Source organism: Schistocerca americana, chromosome 8, assembly GCF_021461395.2.
Source record: "Schistocerca americana isolate TAMUIC-IGC-003095 chromosome 8, iqSchAmer2.1, whole genome shotgun sequence".
NCBI classification, from domain to species: domain Eukaryota; kingdom Metazoa; phylum Arthropoda; class Insecta; order Orthoptera; family Acrididae; genus Schistocerca; species Schistocerca americana.
The window spans coordinates 507,079,866-507,100,577 of record NC_060126.1 but is presented as its reverse complement, the minus strand read 5'-3'; the positions used below and the strand labels follow the sequence as shown (position 1 = coordinate 507,100,577).

General features: G+C 43.5%; 2 protein-coding genes across 3 annotated transcripts in view; one reads left to right on the top strand and one right to left on the bottom strand.

Moving 5' to 3' along the window:
* The window catches only part of LOC124544869 (trichoplein keratin filament-binding protein), a 754,849-nt gene that overhangs the window by 284,265 nt on the left and 449,872 nt on the right, over window positions 1-20,712 (top strand). The gene's annotated exons all lie outside the window — the stretch shown is intronic.
* Window positions 14,683-20,712, bottom strand: part of LOC124544871 (peptidoglycan-recognition protein LC-like) — a 64,046-nt gene continuing 58,016 nt past the window's right edge. Inside the window, exon 6 of the mRNA XM_047123587.1 lies at window positions 14,683-16,089. Within this exon, the coding sequence (XP_046979543.1) occupies window positions 15,869-16,089 (221 nt within the window). The 3' untranslated portion in view covers window positions 14,683-15,868. The remainder of the gene's footprint in view (window positions 16,090-20,712) is intronic.

The window sequence follows — 20,712 nt, the reverse complement described above, 5'->3', positions numbered from 1 at the left end:
CTGTTACTCTAATAGTACGTGGAAAATCAAGGAAGCCAATTGGGCCTCTTATAAGGAAACGGTTCGGCGGGCACTCGCAAATACGAGACGTGACTTACGGAACGAAGATGCATACCCAGTTTTACTCAATGCTATGAACGTCGCAGCTGGCATCAGCATCCCTAAGAAAAAAGAGTTTACAGTAATGAAGCACCGTTCTCCTCCTTGGTGGAATTCTGAATGCTCTCGGGAAGTTGCGAAGCGACGACTCGCCTTGAAAACCTATCATCAGAATCCTTCGTTGGACAACTTCTTGGCTGTGCAAAAAGTGAATGCGCGAGTTAACAAATTCCTGAAGAAAACCAAGAAGGACAGTTGGAAACAATTTTCCCTGTCCCTAAATAATGAAACCAGTATGGCAGGCATCTGGCATAAAATAAAAGCTTTTAGAACAAGAAGACTGTCTTCCTCCCCTCCTGCTACCACGGCCTGGTTAGAGGAATTCATAGATACAATCGCTCCTCCCACGGTGCCGTTTTTAAACCATCGGTTCCCTGCTGAAGAAGACCGCTATCATGTTCTCCTTCGTCCTTTCTCTAAAGAAGAACTCAACGAAGCTATTAAAGTATCGAGCGACAGTTGCCCTGGCATTGATCATATACACTACTCTATGCTTGCACACCTGCCTATAGAAGCGAAAGACTTTCTCTTGAACATTTTTAATCAGTACTGGATGAAGAAAGATCTCATATCAACATGGAAGACGCAAGTAATAAATCCAATTCTCAAAAGTGGTAAAGATCCAAATGTCGGTACTAATTATAGACCTATTGCCTTGTCGTCGTGTGTTGCAAAAACACTGGAACGAATGGTAAAAAGGAGACTAGAATGGTGGCTTGAAAAAAGTAATTTGTTGCCTCGGAGTCAATACGGCTTCAGAAAAGGCAAAGGGACCATGGATAACCTATTTTTGCTTAATATGGATATCACGTCAGCCTTTCAAACGAAAGAGACAGTAGTGGCAGCTTCTCTTGACGTTAAGGGTGCATATGATCACGTACAAATACCGATGCTCTTGGACAGGCTGGCAGGATTCGGAATTCCTTCACGGATGATCTACGGTATCAGTACCCTGATTACTCAAAGAACGTATCTACCTGTTTTTGAATCTGATCTTCAAACGCTCTGCTCTCAGATCCCAGTCCATTATTTAAGTACGACCTGGCTGGACAGTACTAATGTCAACGTTGGCTTCAGTCGTCTCGTTCAAGCACAATGGCCGGGTTTTCTCTGTGTATATACCGATGGCTCCAAAATTCCGCAAGAAGAGTGTACAGGATGCGCTTTTTTCTGCCCTCAGATCCAGATCCGCAAAACCTTCAAACTGCCTACGAGCACTTCTGTTTTTACGGCGGAGACAGTGACAGTTTTGGAAGCACTTAAGTTTGTCTCTAGCACTTTCTTCCCCAAGATATTGATAGTATCTGACTCGCAAAGCGTTCTTAAAAACATTCAGTACAGTCGATGGAACAAAACAACCAACAGTTATATCTTGGATGTGATATCTGAATATATTCGCAGCACACGCACGGGCCGGACGATCCATTTGTTGCGGGTACCTTCCCACTCTGGTATCCTCTATATTGATGAAGTTGATGCATTAGCCAAACAAGCGGCAACCTTAGGCACCGTCCTGGATCTGCACCTTCCTTATACAGACTACTTACGTGAAGTCAAGGATCACGCAAGACAACAATGGCAGGAAATGTGGAACGTTTCTCAACAGACAAAAGGCGGTTATTACGCAGTGCTACAACCTCGGATTCCTTCACAGCCGTGGTTCATGAGGACGCATCTGGACCGATCCACGATTTCTACGATCATAAGACTCCGCTTCAATCATGCCTCTTTCCCACAACATCTACATCGGATCAACGTTTACAGTTCACCAGCATGTGAGTGTGATCCTGAGTCGGAAGCTGGTGCCAACCACATCTTATTTATGTGCCCCAAATTTGACCGTGAACGGTTGGTCTTTCTGAAGACATTACTGAGTATGGGCTACCATCTTCCTCAATCAGCTTCTTCTCTTTTGTGTACTGAAGACGTTCGTCTATATAAAGTGATAGTTAACTTCATCAAGAGTTCTGGTTACAATCTGTAGGTTTTAATGGTGTACGTAAATTATAAATAAGTCTTGCTGATGAAGGTATTTCAGAATTGGTGTGAATTGTAAGCCAAGACACTTTTAATTATTTTCCAATTCAATTCAATTTTTAAAACATTATGTACAAAACTGTAACAGTTAAGCTGTTTATTCTTGTAAATATGCATTTCTGTATTTGTTTATTCAATTATGTGTACATTGTCACTATGTGTTGCCGATGGCTAAATTGAGTACACACTCAAAGGCCAAATTAAAAAAAAAAATGCATGGGCAGCTCTTTAAGACTGTTCGCAGATGATGGAGTTGTCTATAAGAACGTAGCAAAGCCAGAAAACAGCATCGATTTGCAAAATGACCTTCAAAGGATTGATTAATGGTGCAGGCTATGGCAGTTGATCCTGACCGTAAATATAAATGTAACATATTGCGCCTAAATAGGAAAAGAAAGTAGCTATTATATAACTACACTGTTCATGAAAAACTGCAGGAAAGAGTATATACCGTAAAATACCTTGAAGTAACTGTCCGTAGCGACCTTAAGTGGTATGACAACATAAAACAAATAGTGGGAGGAGCAGATGCCAGACTCAGGTTGAGAGGAAGAATTTCAAGGAAATGTAACTCATCCATGACGGAAGTTCGAGCTATTCTTGAGTAGTGTTCGCCCATTTGGGATCCTTACCAGACAGTACTGACAGAAGACAGAGAGAAGATCGAACCAAGAGCGGCGAAGGGGATCAGTTATTTGTACAAAAAGTACCCTCCGCCACACACCGCGAGTTGGGATGCGGAGTGTATATGTAGACGTAGATACCGAAGCATATTCACCACCGAGGTGATGCATACAAAGTGACTGTACACAGCCATTAACTGGATATCGAGCGCCCACTTGAATTAACTGCTGTACTACTTCCTTAACCGTTTAACCACCTCATTAATATGATAATCTACTGGATGAAGTGTCGTTTATTTATTAGATCTGGTCTTTTCATCGTCAAAAGATAAAATTCGAATCAGAAGATGTTGCAGTTTACGGTGTCCCCTTACTTTACTTGATGTTATCTTTACACTGAGGAGATAAAAGTCATGGGATACCTGCAAATATCGTATCGTAACTGCTTTTACCCAGCGAAGTGCAGCAGTTCGGCCAGGCATGAACTCGACAAGTCGTTGAAAAGTCCCCTGCATGAATACTAAGCCAGGCTGCCTCTAAAGCTGTCCATAATTGCGAAAGTGTTTCCGGTGCAGGATTTTGTGCACGAACTGATTTCTCCATTATGTCCTATAAATATTCGATGGGATTCATGTCGGACGATCTGGGTGGCCAAATTATTAGCTTCATGTGTACAAAACGTTCTTCAAACCAGTGGTAAGCAATTGATGCCCGGTGACATGGCGCATTGTTATCCGTAAAAATTACATCGTTGCTTGGGAACATGAAGTCCATAAATGGCTGCAAATGGTCTTCACGTAGTCGAGCATAACCATTTCCAGCCAATTATGGGTTAAGTTGGACCAGAGGACCCAGTCCGTTCCATGTAAACACAACCCACACTATTATGGAGACACCATCAGCTTGCAGAGCGCGTTGTTGACAACTTGGATCCATGACCTCGTGGGTCTGCGCCACACTCTAATACTACCATCAGCTCTTACCAACTGAAATCGGGACTGATCTGACCAGACCACGGCTTTCCGGTCGTGTGGGGTCCAATCGATATAATCACGATCCCGGGCGAGACGCCTAGGCGATGTCGTGCTGTCAGCAAAGGCACTCGCGTCGGTCGCCTGCTGCCATAGAGCACTAACTCCAAATTCCGCCGCATTGTCCTAACGAATAGGTCGGTTGTACGTCCCACATTGATTTCTGTGGTTATTTCACGCAGTATTGCTTGTTAGCACTGACATCTACGCAAAAGTCGCAACTCTCGATCGTTAAGTGAAGGCGGTCGGCCACCGCGTTGTCTGTGCTGAGAGATAATGCCTGAAACGTGGTATTCTCGCGCACTCTTGACACTGTCGATCTCGGAATATTGAAATCCCTAACGATTTCCGCAATGGTATGTATCATGCGTCTAGCTCCACCTACCATTCCACGTGGAAAGTCTGTTAATCCCCGTCTTGCGGCCATAATCATGTGGAAAACTTTTTAACATGAATCACCTGAGTAAAAATGACAGCTCCTCCAATACACTGACGTTTTACACCTTGCATACGCGATACTACCGCCATCTGTATATGTGCGTATCGCTATCCCATGACTTTTGTCGTCTCAGTGCATATTGTCGACGACGTCCCGTGTGTGATTTGCTTCCTCTTACTAATCCAGTCTGGTCTTCATGACGTCTTCATGACGTAACATCATTTTAGAAATGCCTTAGTGTGTGAGACCTTGATCACACTGCTTCCGCAGTGGTACCATTGAATTTTTCTTGTAATACTGTGCAGAATCCATTCCTCCACCATGTTCCATCAAACCTATCAACACGTGCCTTAAGCAATTCCAGAAAAAATAATGCAGATGTTTTCGGGAAAAAGAAATCTGTTCAAAAATTACTGCTGTCTTCTCCCGCAGTTTATTAATTAATTAATTACTCGTGACCCTTGTATGCCTTGAGATAACCTTCTATTCAGGATACTAGCCTTACCTCCAGCTGGAACAATAATTGCTAACACAGTCTGCGTGATCCAGACTCTGCACTGTAGATTCGCTGTCCGACGAAATTACCTCACGTACGGCAACCGAAACTTCTCTCAGAGCCGATCAAGTTCCGCTCCCTACTGTATTCCCTTAGTGGCATGTCGGTCAACAGTCTCTATTTGATGCTTGGAACGGGGCCGGAGAGCCTCTGCTGCCAGAGGCACTAGACTTGACCACTGGTCCAGAGGATTCACATCGCTTGCTGTCTCCACTTAACCGTTCACTGGTTGCAGTTCAACGCCCATCGACGTCTCAAGAGAAAAGTCTCGAGATGGTAATTAATAGTTTGTGAATAAAGTCACTTGAACCTCTGTGAAGACCACACAGTTTATTGTTGTTTCAACAAACTTGGTCAGATCGAGTCTCATGACCATAGACTTCTACGTCCTTTCTAAGCAATATGACAAAACGTTTCTGGTGTCTACAAGTAAAGCGCTCGTTTTCTGAAATCTCGCTTGATTGCCTTAAGTGTCCTTCTTCACATTCGCTGTTCGGGCGAGAAATCGAAACAACTTCCCTCTCGCTCTTCTCACCGAAGTAATTTTTTCCGCAGACACTCTGTACGACACTCTCGCCTTCAATATAACAATACTCCTTAATCTGATTTTGTCCATTATAAATCTTTTTTTAAGACTGCGACTGTGGAAACAATGGATTTGTTTATAAATAACTTTTCTATTACCAGTCATGATTTTCTTTTATTCATATTTTACATGACACGTTTCGGGAAATGATTCCCATTTTCAAGTGTGCATTTCTTTATACTCTGCCATTTTTACGTAATGTTTGTGTGAGGTTCTGCTTTGTTTTGTTCACTTCACTGGAATATATATGTAGATAGTGACTAAATTTGGAAGAGCTGTAACTACATATGAAAATCGATAACTAGCTAACTGTGCTTCATTGTGGTTTCGTCGTTATAGTATTGTGGACGATTTGGAACCTTTTCACAGCCAGCTAGACTCATCTTAGGCAAATCAAAAATCTCCTAATGATAGCCCAACTAGAGAAGATGCTTAGCAATACAAGATCCAACAGAAGTCGAAGTTATCGAGTGGCATGTTTTCGGCGGCCACGTATCACACCAAACTTCATAAATGGAAACTCTCGCTATGATTAAAAATATAGCCTATCGCATATACAGTAATGCATACAATCTGTAGCGTTGTCCTCGCCTCCAAAAATGACGCCCTGTACCATCAAGCACTGTCAACCGTCAAGAAGGTCTCTGTGTACTAATGTTTCAGTCTATTTAACAGGGAATCCAGGGACAAGGCGTCATACCCAGTTGTAGTGCACGTGACTTTGAGCATGATCTCCTCGGACGAATACTTTCTTTACGTGTATACGGGTCTACTTAAGGGATGACTCTCAGTAGCTGTCGATACCTTGGTCTTTGCGTCAGGTGAGTTGAGGTTCCTTCGCGATTGTAACTGATCAGTTGTTGCAGATACAGTGTTGCGAAAGCAGACAGCAGCGAACACAGTGCAGTACGGCGGTTACGTTCGCAACGCTATTGCTCAGGTGCGAACCAGTCATTAATTCAAGCTGCCTGTTGTATGATATCACCCCTTCATTTCTAGCCGTGACTCGTATTTTGCTAGTACCTATTTTCCATCCTTACAAAGGAAAATTTAAACGGTGGTATGGTATGTGCAAAACGGCGTTCTTTTACATGACAGTTTTTAATTGAAGGTAGCTTAGCCATCCCATATTACAGTTAACTAATTTTCCGATTGTTTATGGTAGTTTTGATACTGTGATGGTGCGACCTAACATTTCCATTTCCATAAGAAACAACTTTGCTGTTTAAAGGATATTTGCTGACCACGTTTCTGTTCCATTTATTTGTTTCAGACTGCCGAACTTTGCACCTCTGACATCAACTTTATGCATAGTATGTAACCAGGAATGTCGTGTATTCTAATCTTTAGCATCTTTGGCCACTTATCCAAAGACCCCAAGTTCGATACTTTAATTGGTTGTAAGTTCCTATGGGGCCAAACTGCTTAGGTCAACGGTCCCAAAGCTTACACACTACTTAATCTAACTTAAACTAACTTACGCTAAGGACAACACACACACGCACACCCATGCTCGAGGAAGGACTCGAACCTCCGACGGAGGGAGCCGCGCGAACCGTGGAAGGCCCTCTCGACCGCGCGGCTACTCCGCGCGGCAGTTCGATACTACCAAACTCTAATACTGAAAACGTTCTGGGATAACTGAGTTGACAACGAAAGGAGTAGTAGAGCAGAAGAATTATAGAGAGATCAAAGATGGAAAGAATATAAAATTATCGACATTATTGACGGTAATAAGTACTGAAAGATAAAAAGACTGGAAGCGGGGAGAATGATCCCAAACCTGACGAAAGACTCATAAGACTTATGATGAATACCTCCTGTTATTTATACACGACATCACCGTGCAGAATGCCTGCCATAATCCGTTTCTGTGTATTATACGACGTATACACCAGAACCACTGTGCTCTCTTGAAGACTGCACTCGAAGAGTGAGCTTTCTCTTTTCTATACTTATCTGTTGATTCAAATATTCTCCAAGTCACTCATGCACCCATTTAGCTTCCTGGTATGGTCTGAGCAGCTTTCATTCTTCTGCTAGACAATAGCATCATGCACCGCGTTCAACGTCACCTTTGCAAAGTTTAATTTAGCTTAAAATGACAAACGAAAAAGTCTGTATTTGTGCACTAAATATCAAATCAGAGAATGTAAAATAGCAAAGGAATTTTAGTATTTTGTTCCAATGGAAAAGAGTATTGTCAACTAAGCATTGATTCGTGAAGATCAAGAGTTTGTATGTCAGAAGACAGCCATATTAAATGACAATTCTTTAATTTCTAATTGCAATTAAACTGTCTAGCTTGTTTCGGTTTGTCTACTAGACGCACAGGTATTTTTTTTTCTCCGCCCGTTGAACGTACAGTACATGAAACGCGAATGTAGACACGATTATAAACTTATCTTCGAAGATCCTTTATTTATCACGGATAACAAAACAAAATGGATATCATTTCTCAAATTTGTATTGCGTCGCTTTTTTTCTGATTGTTTGTGAACCCATATTGCTTCTTAAAATGAGAGGTATACCAGGATCAGAATTGGTACATTCGAGCTACAAATAATGTCTTATCTTTTGTCTCGTATTCGCATAAATGTCACTTATTGCACAATTCTGTGTCAAATACTACTCAAAATAAAATTATTTTCACGGTTCAATTCACTTACCACGTACAAATGCGATTTAAACGACCACTTTATATGTTGAATTAGAGTACATCCAACCGTACGCCTTTCCATACTTGTGAAGCGCTCCTACATTGTTCCGTTGCGTGTTAATCATGGGCAGTCAGGCTTATATTACCAGCATGCGCTTAGCTGCTGCGCAGGCCGCAGTGCCCCTGTAACCCGCACGGGCAGTTGCCAATAAACAGAAGTGCTGGCCAAGTTCCTATCTGATGCCTTCTCTCCCGCCGGCTGAACACCGTCTGGAAGCGGTGACTTCTTCATTCATCTTTAGACTGGGTGACTCACCGTTTCCGTCTTCCTCCTTTGCCTGTCCATCTAGTAGATGTTTGTGACGCCTTTCATCTTCATATTCAACTCACACAACCTGTGTTGTGGAAGGCACGACAGCTGCAATTTGAGTAGTTTTTGACACTGTAAGTAAGTGACTGTCTTAGTAAATAAGCTAGAGCAGCGCCAAAGTAAAAGTGTCAAACGCGTGGTTTTGTAAGTTTGAAGAAGCGTGAAGATCATAAAGAGCAAACAGATATGAAGGCTACACGTGAATTAGGATGGGCAGTCTTGCCTTTAAAGACGAAAGCAAGCTCTCAGTCCCCGCGATGTGCTGTTTGATGTTCGTTAACCAACTTCCCGTGGGAAGAATATTGCAGTTGTACATTTGCAAAAACCTTCAGTCAGGAAACAAGGGACTTATTACCCAATGTATCCAGTTCAGTAAATAGAACAGTGCAAATTCCATAAGGTATGTGTGTTTTCACATACTACATAATTGTGCATTTTAACGGATGTCTAAGTAACATCAACTTTGAGATCGTTGCTAAGCAAACGAGGTAGTAACAACATGGGTTATAAAATACCAGCCAAAGGCTCCCAACATTTGGCACATTTTACTCAGTGATGTTGCATCCGACCCACCATTACGAATTTTTGTTTCTAATCTGAAACACGAGGAGCTAGCTAGGTATCAGTACTGTTCGCGAAGGGTGAGCCTCTCTTGTCCGGGTAAGTGTACTAAATGGGAGGTGAGGCAGATACTGCGCAGAGGCTGCCCGCTGAGGTTTGCACCAGCCTCACGATTCGGGCCGCGACGTCGAGATCCTTGTTGTGACACACAGCGGTCCACTCTCGAGCCACACGTTGATGTGATCAGAGCGGATGAGCTAACGGGTGTAGAGCATAGACGTTGCAGCTAGGGTGTCGACTTAATTATCATTTCATTCTAGAGAAGCTGCACGGTCATCAATGGTATCTGTTCTTTCGGGAACAGATCCTACCTTCATAATTATATAGTCAAAATATGGCTACCCGGCCATTGGCCTTCTTGTGCGAACGCACACGCTATGCCCCAAATCGTACGGGACTTGGTAGATTAATCTGCCACGAGTAATGAGTGTGATGGGTAAACATCTATTAGGCGCACTACGAATGTAGTGGTGTGGACATGTTGGGAATGTGGGTTTCACGGGGAGCGTGCAAGGGATAAGTCCCTGAAGGCGCACTATGCTCTGTGCCCTTGGTGGCTCAGATGGATGCTGGCACGGTAGCTCAGCGTGTTCGGTCAGAGAACTGGTTGGCCTCTGTAATAAAAAACTGAGTGGAAGGATCAACATACGAACTTGAACGGATGTCCTATGACGTCCGCAACGACCAAACACGACGATCTAAAACGAGCAAAATGCAAAAAAAAAAAAGAAAGTATGGAGCGTCTGCCATGTAAGCAGGAGATCCCGCCCGGGTTCGAGTCCCGGTCGAGGCACACATTTTCAACATGGCCCCAATGATGTATATCAACGCCTGTTTGCAGCTAGGGTGTCGATTTAAATATCATTTCATTCTAGAGAAGCTGCACGGTCATCAGTGGTATCTGTTATTTCGGAAACAGATACTACCTTCATATACAATAATTCTGTTATTCCACTCTCGAACAGCGTGCGGAAATATCTTTCCGTGCGATCTCTGATTTCCCTTATTTTATTATGATTGTTCTCCCTAGGTAGGTCGACGTCAAAAATGTTTTTGCATTCGGAGGAGAAAGTTGGTGATTGAAATTTCATGAGATAATTCCGCCGCAACGAGAAACGCTTCTGTTTTAATGATATGCACCGCAAATCTTGTATTATATCAATGACACACTCTCCTCAATTTTGCAATACTACAAAACGAGCTGGCCTTCTCCGAACTTTTTCGATGTACTCCGTCAATCCTATCTGGTAAGGATCCTACAACGCACAGAAGTACTCCAAAACAGGACGAACGAGCGTAGTGTAGGCAGTCCCTTTAGTAGGTCTGTTGCATCTTCCAAGTGTTTTGACAATAAAACACAGTTCTTTGCCCGCCTTCAGCACAACATTTTTTGTGCGGTCTTTCCAGTTTAAGTTATTCGTCGTTGTAATTCCTAGGTATTTAGTTGAATTTGCGGCCATTAGATTTGATTGATTTATCGTGTAACCGAAGTTCAAGGGATTCCTTTTAGCACTCGTGAGGATGACCTCACACTTTCCATTATTTAGGGTCACTTCTTAAACGTCGGTCTCATCTAACAAAAGCACGCACCTGTTCGACGTTTCCATCGGTTTTCGAAGTTGAGCGAAGTTCATCTTCACCATGTTCTGGACCTTCCAAAAATGATTTGTGCCAGGAAAAACTTGTGCTCGTGGTAAGCAATGTACCCTATAGTCATGTTTCAAATTTTTGAAGGGCACACTCGCGCATTCCCCAAGTTTAAAACAAATCTTTATGGCAAAACGTTGCTCTAAATTCCGCTGTTCCATTTTCGTAACACATAACAAAAACACAACTTCATTGATGACGCTCTAAAAAATCACGTGATGGCTGTAAGGAGCTGAAACGCGGACTAAGCATCTGGAAAGGATGAATACACCGTTCTACACGAATAGACCAACACAGCGTTGCCAAATCTCTCGCAGTGTTATCAGTCTCATTACAGTGACACACCTCGTATAATCTATCGTAGATCCCTCAGACAATAAACCGTGCCCAGCGGATGGCAGAAAGTACAGGTCACACTCGTATACAAGATCGGTAGCAGAAGTGATTCACTGAACTACCATCCAGTATGAGTTCAAACATAGAGAGGTATTGCGAACAGAATGAACTACTCAATGCTAATCGCACGGTTTTCGAAAACATCGATCGTGTGAAACCCAACCCGTTCTTTTCTCACATGACGTAAACCAACTGAAAGCCATGGATCAAGGCAGTCATGTAGATGCAGTATTTCTCAATTTCCGAAATGCACATGACTCAGTACCATACCTACGCTTATTATCAAAAGTACGATCGTAAGGAGTAGCCAGCGAAAGGTGTGATTGGAATCAGGACTTTTTTTGTTTTTTAGGGAGGATGCAGCGTCTTGTATTGGATGGAGAGTCATCGTCAGATGTAGAAGTAACTTTAGATGTGGCCCAGGGAAGTGTGTTGGGAACCTTGCTGTTCATCTGTTCATGTTGTATATTAATGACATTGCTAACAATAGTAACCTAATACGTTCGCAAATGATGTAGTTACCAATTATGAAGTACTGTCCGAAAGAAAAACTGCCCAAGTGTTCAGCCGGATCTTGATAAGATGTCAAAGTGGTGGCAACTTGTTCAGAAATGTGAAATTGTTCACTTCACAAAACGAGAAAACGTAGTGTCCTGTAACTACAGTATCAGCGAGTCACAACAGGAATTGGCCAACGGATACAAATACCTGGGTGTGAATACCTGCGTGTATGTGGGAGAGAACGATCAGATGCACAAAGTCATAGGTAAAGCAGGCTGTAGATTTCAATTCATTGGAGAATATTACAGAAATGCAATCAGTCTGGAAATGAAATCTCTTATAAATAGTGTGACCCATCCTAGATTATTGCTCAGTTGCGTGGAACCTCTGCCAGATACGACTAACATGGGTTACTGAATGTAGCCTATACAGGGAAGGAATCATAAATTGTCATAAGTTCGTTTGGTCCTTGTGAGAGTGCCCCGTAGATGCCGAATGATCTGTGCTTGCAGATGCTTGAAGATGGACACAAATTATACCGAGGGAGCGTACTTATCAAAATTTCAAGAACCAGCTTTAAACGATGAATAGGAACATGCAACAACTTCCCCCTCATACCGCTTTCGTATAGATCGTGAGGATAATATTACATTAATTAGAGCGCGCACACAGGCATTTAAAGAAAAAGACTGTCATTCTTCTCGCGCTCCGTATCGGAATAGAAAGGAAGAAGCCCCAGCAACTGGTGCTGTGGAAAGTATCCTCTCCCATGCTCCTCACAGTATTCTACATTGTATGTATGTGTCCGAGAAAATGTGGCCCTACTTAGTACACTGACGACATAACTCACCACTTGTTCTAGATCTGCAGCACATGGGAATCTAAAATTAAGAGAAGCTTCTTAGTAACTAGCAAAAAATTCAAGTGGCCGTTGAGAAGTTTAGGAGTTCCCAAATGAAACGTGAACAAAACCCAAAGATATTTTGCAGCCCGGCAAGAAGTGGATGATCCCCAGAGCTCTTTACAGATAAAGCATTGAGTTGGAAGGTGAACGGTGCACCTGGAGAACTGGCTTTTACCAGTCATCACTGGCTTCTGAAAACAAAGTGAACTGAAAGTCACAGTTCACCAGCACTGCTGTAACTCGTGCCCCTCAAGAGCCAGGATGAATAGTCACCGGCGATAAGGAATTGTCGGCTGTATAATTATACCCCTGATAGTCTTGTACATGTAGTTCGTCGATGAGAGCGGAATTCACTGTGACTGAGACACCAAACCAATCGTACTGGTTAAACTATTGATTCTGCAGAAAAGTAGGGGAAAAAGCTCAGTTGTTGTCATAAATGCTACTAAACTTCTTACTGTGTTTTTTCTATAATACTTCAGCTAGAAAATGCCAGATACAGCGTCACCTAGTGAAGAGCAGTGAATCAAATGTGTCTACACTGCTGATAAATTCTGTGTTTTAATCATCGGTTACATACAATCTTCTAGATTCCAGAACGTTCCCCAGTTTGTTGAATCAAATGGTGGGAATTGAAAGTAATCCACACGTTTTTAAGGGTAGACGAACTCTAGCTTCCACATGTAAATACGCTCTAAGGACACCCCCCCCCCAAAAAAAAAAAGAAAAAGAAAAAAAAGCACCATAAAGGAATAATCGGTAAGGGACGGATATCTGTAGATATGAACATGTGCAGACAAACAGATGATTGCAATTTCAGAAACATTGGATGATTTGTTCAACAGAAAGAGCTTCACAAATTGACCATGTCAATAACGCGTTGGCCGACCTTTGGGCCTTATGCAAGCAGTTATTGATTGACGGAGTCGTTGGATGTCTTTCTGAAGGATATCATGCGCAATCCTGTCCAATTGTCACATTGGGTCATCAAAATCCCGAGCTGGTTGAAGTGCCGTGCCCACAGTGCTCCTAACTCTCTCATCTGTGGAGAGATCAGGTGACGTTGCTGGCCAACACAGGGTTTGTGAAGCATAAAGACCAACAGTAGAAACTCTCGGGCATTATCTTGCTGAAATATAAGCCCAGGGCAATAAAATGGGGGATAGAATATCATCGACGTCCCGCTGTGCTGTAAGAGTGCCGTAGATGACAAGAGTAGGGGTCCTGCTATAAAAAGAAAAGGCAGCCCAGACCATGACTCCTCGTTGTCGGGCTTTATGGCGAGCGACAGTCAGGTTGATACAGCACTACTGTCTGGAGCTTCCCTAGGCACGTCTTCGCTAGTCATCGAGGCTCAGTTATAAGCGAGACTCGTCAGTGAAGGCAATTCTACTACATTCATTGAGATTCCAAGTCGAACGTGACGAACAGCCAGCAAATGGGCGTGTTGGTGTACAGAGGCGAGTGGTATTCAGCGCAAGGGGCGCCGTGGGCTCGGCCCCCTTTCTGCGAGCCGCCTATTAATAGTCCTTCCGATCACTGAAACACCAGTTGCACGGCGGATCTATCGATGATGGTGGTGGTGATGATGATGAATCCGGGGCTTTGAGTGCGTCTCTAACGATTGCTCGATCCTCATGTTCTGTTGTGCCTCTGGGTCGACCGCTTCCTGCCTGACATGTTGTTCGGCAGTGGTTCACCCATTCCAGCTTACATCGACGAACAGTGGCTTCGCTCCTATAAATGGCGAACGAGTGTGCCGATTACTCCAACCGGCTCCTTTGGGCCAAGCCACACGCCCTCTCTCAAATGCTGACATCTTCGTACATTGTTCACGAGCCTGTCTGCGTGGTATAGTTACCGTCCAACTGAGTACACGTAAATAATTCGCTAAGACATTATGCCCTAGTATCGACATGTCCCTTGTTTACTATCCTTGCCAACTGCTTCGTGAAACTGCGCCGCAGCATCCCACTTTCATCCATCGGCCGCCAGAGTTTACAATTTTGCATTGTTCATCGATAACTGTATATTGGCTTGTGCCCAATTTGCGTAACTCCTTCGTGGCGCGTCGGTTTTTTTTTTTCTTAGAACATATCTAGAAGTATAGATGTATTAAGAACAACAGGGTTAGGACATTACATGGATTCGAGTGCTCTTGCTATATTTGCATTTATTGAAAATGGCTTACTGGCTAATGATTTCCTTACATTGACAATGTTTGATATATAATATTTGTTGCGCTTAATCTGCCGTGAAAGAAAACTAAACATTACCAAAGTTTTTGGTATTTTTCATTAATGGCAAATCTTTTATCTTATATATTCATACAATAGCATAACGTATTTGTGTTTGCGGAATTATGTATAGGATTTTTCGCATTCTTGGATGCATTTACATATTCTGCACTATTAGAACGGAGTTCATGAGGTATGTTTGTCACAGCACAAGCGTTATATGCGACACCAGACGCAGCAAATTGTTTCATCAGTCACTGGGAGGTAGTGTTCATAGTTATTGTATTGCATCTCCTACATATTTCGGAAGTAACTCTTTTGTAGCTTGTCTGTGTACAGCTACATACAGTTCCTATTTTTATAAACACATATCGAAGTTACTATTTTTATAGACAAATATCAAAATTGCAATTTTTAAGGATACACATCTATAAGAGAGAAAGTAGCTTTAGTTGATAACAAACCCTCATGACGTACGAAGTGCCCCATGGAAGTAAGTAAATTTCAGATTGATGTTCCGTGTAATTTTATAAATCGACGTTATATGTCCGGGAAAGCTCTGAGGATAAACAGTATAACTGATGTAATTTCTTTCCGCGTAAGTACTCAGTGTAAAACGGTATGGCACTTTCGAAGAATAAATACATTTATATTCACATTTAGTTTCGTCAACACTGAAAGAAGACCAGTTCGAAGTTTATACGTTCTTTGTTTACATTTTGGCTGTGTCATTAACGGCAGAACATTTGTCATGTAAGTGAAGCTTTCATGGAATAGCCGTGTTTTTGCTCGCAGCAACTCTTTTAATTAAGGTTGGCAATGACTTCCAGTACTGTTCTGAAGGAGTAACGAAACTGGCATCACGAGGTTGATGAATTTCGGAGTTTCATTATCGTTCTGGAGAAGTACCGAAACTGGCATCACGAAATTGATGAGTTTCACTTATGAATGTCTGTGTTGTACTTGCAAAATGCCTTGAAGAAAAAAAGACGACTTAAGTAAGCAGTAGTATATTCACGGCATCAGAGGCTATTGTATTGTGACCATCAGATCTTGAGCGGCACTCCAGGTGTCACCCGCGGCGTTTAGGTTGAGCATCGCTTCAAGGTGTCCTGGTGGCGTTAGTCCTGGGGATGATGTCGCGGTGAGCGACCCAGTGGGGCCAGGTCTGGATCTCCTGGTACAGGCGGTCGCCGGGGCACTCCGTGTCCCTCACTTGACGGTGACCGACCAGCTTGTACGTCTCGCTTATGGAGCCTCTGGCGACTCCACAGCGGATCAAGGACCAGGCCAGCTCCAGCATATCGTGCGTGGGCAGCTCAGCTGCAACGGTCAAGAAAATAGCTAATCAGTTGAAATCGAAACACCGTATGCATTAATTTTATGCTACACTGCCTTTGTCTCCTCCCTGCAGTATCTTTTCCCTTCCCTCTCTCCCCCCCCCCCCCCCCCCCCCCCCCCCGCCCGGTCCGTTCACTACTATCCAATCCAAACACTTTCTGTCCCCTATCCAACCATCTCCACCAAAGATAGATACTGATTTAACAAGACCCACCACCCTTGCACAGTCTGCCCCGCAGTATTTCGTCCAGTGCTTACCGAGTGGAGCAGTGTTAAGTGAAGGATTCAACCGAGCTCCACCCAGCACACACGGCCGCACTTACAAGAGCGGTGCATAGGGAGAAGTGGCACGTACAGGGAGGCCGACAAAATTACAGAGACTATTCAGAGATAACTTCAAAGTATTCTGATATAAGAGATACGCGGTCTCCGTTGACGCGTTTCAGAGTAGCTGTATTTCATTCGGTTTCTTATCCCCGTTAGTCTTTGCATATGAAACGAGCAAATGTCGCTGGTATGAGCTGCATGTCTTACAGGGAAACAAACTTACTCCGTTCACCCACTCAACTTGCTGTTGACAACAGTAATGCCACTTTACTCCTTCTCCACACGCATTTAGTGTGCTCCGTCCTGTCTCGGGTTTCTGTTCTTCCGACAGCATCCATTGATCGTTAACAGTGATACGCAGCAGTACGGACAGATTAATTGGCGAAGAGTTGGCCGATATCCACCCCCTGCGTGGGTCCACTTACGGCAGCGGAAGGGCGTCACTGCAACGCTGTGCTGAGCTGTTCCCGGTACCTCTGTGATATTGGCTCCGTTACGTTAGTGTGTGGCGTACGTCTTAGAGACTGCATATTATATAGACTATTTTATTTTTGTGGAGGTGTTTCCATAGAAACAAAGGTATTGGGGTATCAAACCGAAGGAGTCACATTTCCACTATTTAGTCTGTAACGAGCCACTGGAGACCGCGTGTCCGTTATATCAGAATACTCAGAAAATATCCCTCAACTACTGCCGAAAATTTTGACGGAATTCGGGTCACGAGCGCAGGAGAGGCGCTGCAGGCGATGTCGTGCTTTTAGCAAAGGCACTCGCGTCGGTCGTCCGCTGCCACAGCCCATTAATGCCAGATTTCGCCGCACTGTCCTAACGGATACGCTCGTCGTAGTCACACGTCGATTTCTGCTGCTACTTCACGCAGTGTTGCTTGTCTGTTAGCGCCGACAGCTCTACGCAATCGCCGCTGCTCTCGGTCGTTAAGTGAAGGCCGTCAGCCACTGCGTTGTGCGTAGTGAGACGTAATGCCTGAAATTTTGTATTCTCGGGACACTCTTGACACTGTGGATCTCGGAATATTGAATTGGCTAACGATCTCGGAGTATTGAATTGGCTAATGATATCCGAAACGGAATGTCCCGTGCACCTACCTCCAACTACGATTCCGCTTTCAAGTCTGTTAACTCCCGCCGTGCGGCCATAATCACGTCGGAAACCTATCCACGTGGATCGCACGGCTACAAGTGACAGCTCTGCCAATGCACTGCCCTCATATACCTAGTGTACGCGGCACTGCCGTCATTTGTACATGTGCATATCGCTACGATATGACTTTTGTACCTAGGTAGATATCAGCGAAATAAAACGCAGTAACCAAACAGTGCCATTGAAGTGTCTACTGTTGAAGGCTTCTGTTGGCAGCAACCAGACAGATAACACTACCGGTCTGCAGTCTTCAGATTCAGCAGTGGGGAGTACCGACACCAAGCTACCACAGTGCGGACACTAACGAAGCGGTCGGCCCAACTGTAGACAGTAGAAAACTTAGACCACTCGCCTGACGCGCGGGTGGGGGGGGAGAATGTAGATCGCCTTCCGCCCGGAGAGCTGGCAGCCGAAAACCGTCATTTGTGCTTCGGCGGAAGCACAAGTCTTAGGAGTCACTGATGACCCTTTCCGGTGTAGTGGCAGACGTACTGAAGACCCCCGGTGGACTACAATTAATATCTTCATTGATTTCAAAACAACGAGCAACGCACAACTCAAGTCAAAGCATTCTGTAATGGCTGCCGCGCAATTGTTTGCTCAAGATGGCAGCGTCGCAAACGAGGCAGACCACGCCCTACTGATTGCTCAATATACAGATTGAATAACATGGGGTATAGGCTACAACCCTGTCTCACTCCCTTCCCAACCACTGCTTCCCTTTCATGCCCTTGACTCTTATAACTGCCATCTGGTTTCTGTACAAATTGTAAATAGCCTTTCGCTCCCTGTATTTTACCCATGCCACCTTTAGAATTTGAAAGAGAGTATTCCAGTCAACATTGTCAAAAGCTTTCTCTAAGTCTACAAATGCTAGAAACGTAGGTTTGCCTTTCCTTAATCTTTCTTCTAAGATAAGTCGTAGGGTCAGTATTGCCTCACGTGTTGCAACATTTCTACGGAATCCAAACTGATCTTCCCCGAGGTCGGCTACCACCAGTTTTTCCATTCGTCTGTAAAGAATTCGTGTTAGTATTTTGCAGCAGTGGCTTATTAAACTGATAGTTCAGTAATTTTCACATCTGTCAACACCTGCTTTCTTTGGGATTGGATTTATTATATTCTTCTTGAAGTCTGAGGGTATTTCGCCTGTCCCATACATCTTGCTCACCAGATGGTAGAGTTTTGTTAGGCTTGGCTCTCCCAAGGCAGTTAGTAGTTCTAATGGAATGTTGTCTACTCCGGGGGCCTTGTTTCGACTTTGGTCTTTCAGTACTCTGTCAAACTCTTCACGCAGTATCGTATCTCCCATTTCATCTTCATCTACATCCTCTTCCATTTCCATACTATTGTCCTCCAGTACACTGCCCTTGTATTGGGCCTCTATATAGTCCTCCCACCTTTTTGCTTTCCCTTCTTTGCTTAGAACTGGGATTCCATCTGAGCTCTTGATATTCATACAAGTGGTTCTCTTTTCTCCAAAGGTCTCTTTAATTTTCCTGTAGGCAGTATCTCCCTTACATTTGTCCTCTAGCCATCCCTACTTAGCCATGTTGAACTTCCTGTCAATCTCATTTTTGAGACGTTTGTATTCCTTTTCGCCTGCTTCATTTACTGCATTTTTATATTTTCTCCTTTCATCAATTAAATTCCATATTTCTTCTGTTACCCAAGGATTTCTACTAGCCCTCGTCTTTTAAGCTACTTGATCCTCTGCTTCGTTCAGTGTTTCATCTCTCAAAGCTACCCATTCTTCTTCTACTGTATGTCTTCCCCCCGTTCTTGTCAATCGTTCCCCAATGCTCTCCCAAAACTCTCTACAACCTCTGTTTCTTTCAGTTTATCCAGGTCCCATCTCCTTAAATTCCCACCTTTTTGCAGTTTCTTCAGTTTTAGTCTACAGTTCATAACCAATAGATTGTGGTCAGTTCACATCTGCCCCTGGAAATGTGTTACAGTTTAAAACCTGGTTAATCTCTGTTTTACCGTTATATAATCTGTCTGAAACCTTCCAGTGTCTCCAGGCTTCTTCCATGTATACAACCTTCTTTTATGATTCTTGAACCAAGTCTTAGCTATGATTAAGTTATGCTCTGTGCAAAATTCTACCAGGCTGCTTCCTCTTTCATTTCTTACTCCCAGTCCATGTTCACCTACTACGTTTCCTTCTCTTCCTTTTCCTACTATCGAATTCCAGTCACCCATGACTATTAAACTTTCGTCTCCCTTCACTATCTGAATAATTTCTTTTATCTCGCCATACATTTCATCAATCTCTTCGTCATCTGTGGAGATGGTTAGCATATAAACTTGTATTACTGTGATAGGCGTGGGCTTCGTGTCTATCTTTGCTACAATAATGCGTTCACTATGCTATGTGTAGTAGCTCAAATGGTTCAAATGGATCAGAGCACTATGGGACTTAACATCTATGGTCATCAGTTCCCTAGAACTTATAACTACTTAAACCTAACTAACCAAAGGACATCACACACATCCATGTCCGAGGCAGGATTCGAACCTGCGACCGTAGCAGTCGCGCGGTTCCGGACTGAGCGCCTAGAGCCGCTAGACCACCGCGGCCGGCGTAGTAGCTCACTCGCGCTCCTATTTTTCTATTCATTATTAAACCTACTCCTGCAGTACCCCTATTTGATTTTGTATTCTGAAGGTGGCAGGGGTAAAATACAGTGAGCGAAAGGCTGTTTACAATTTGTACAGAAACCAGATGGCAGTTACAAGAGTCGAGTGGTATGAAAGGGAAGCAGTGGTTGGGAAGGGAGTGAGACAGGGTTGTAGCCTATCGCCGATGTTGTTGAATCTGTATATTGAGCAAGCAATAAAGGAAACAAAAGAAAAGTTCGGAGTAAGTATTAAAATCCATCGAGAAGAAATAAAAACTTCGAGGTTCGCCGATGACATTGTAATTCTGTCAGAGGCAGTAAAGGACTTGAAAGAGCAGTTGAACGGAAGGGACAGTGTCTTGAAAGGAGCGTATAAGATGAACATCAACAAAAGCAAAACCAGGATAATGGAATGTAGTCGAATTAAATCGGGTGATGCTGATGGAATTAGATTAGGAAATGAGACAGAAAGTAGTAAATGAGTTTTGCTATT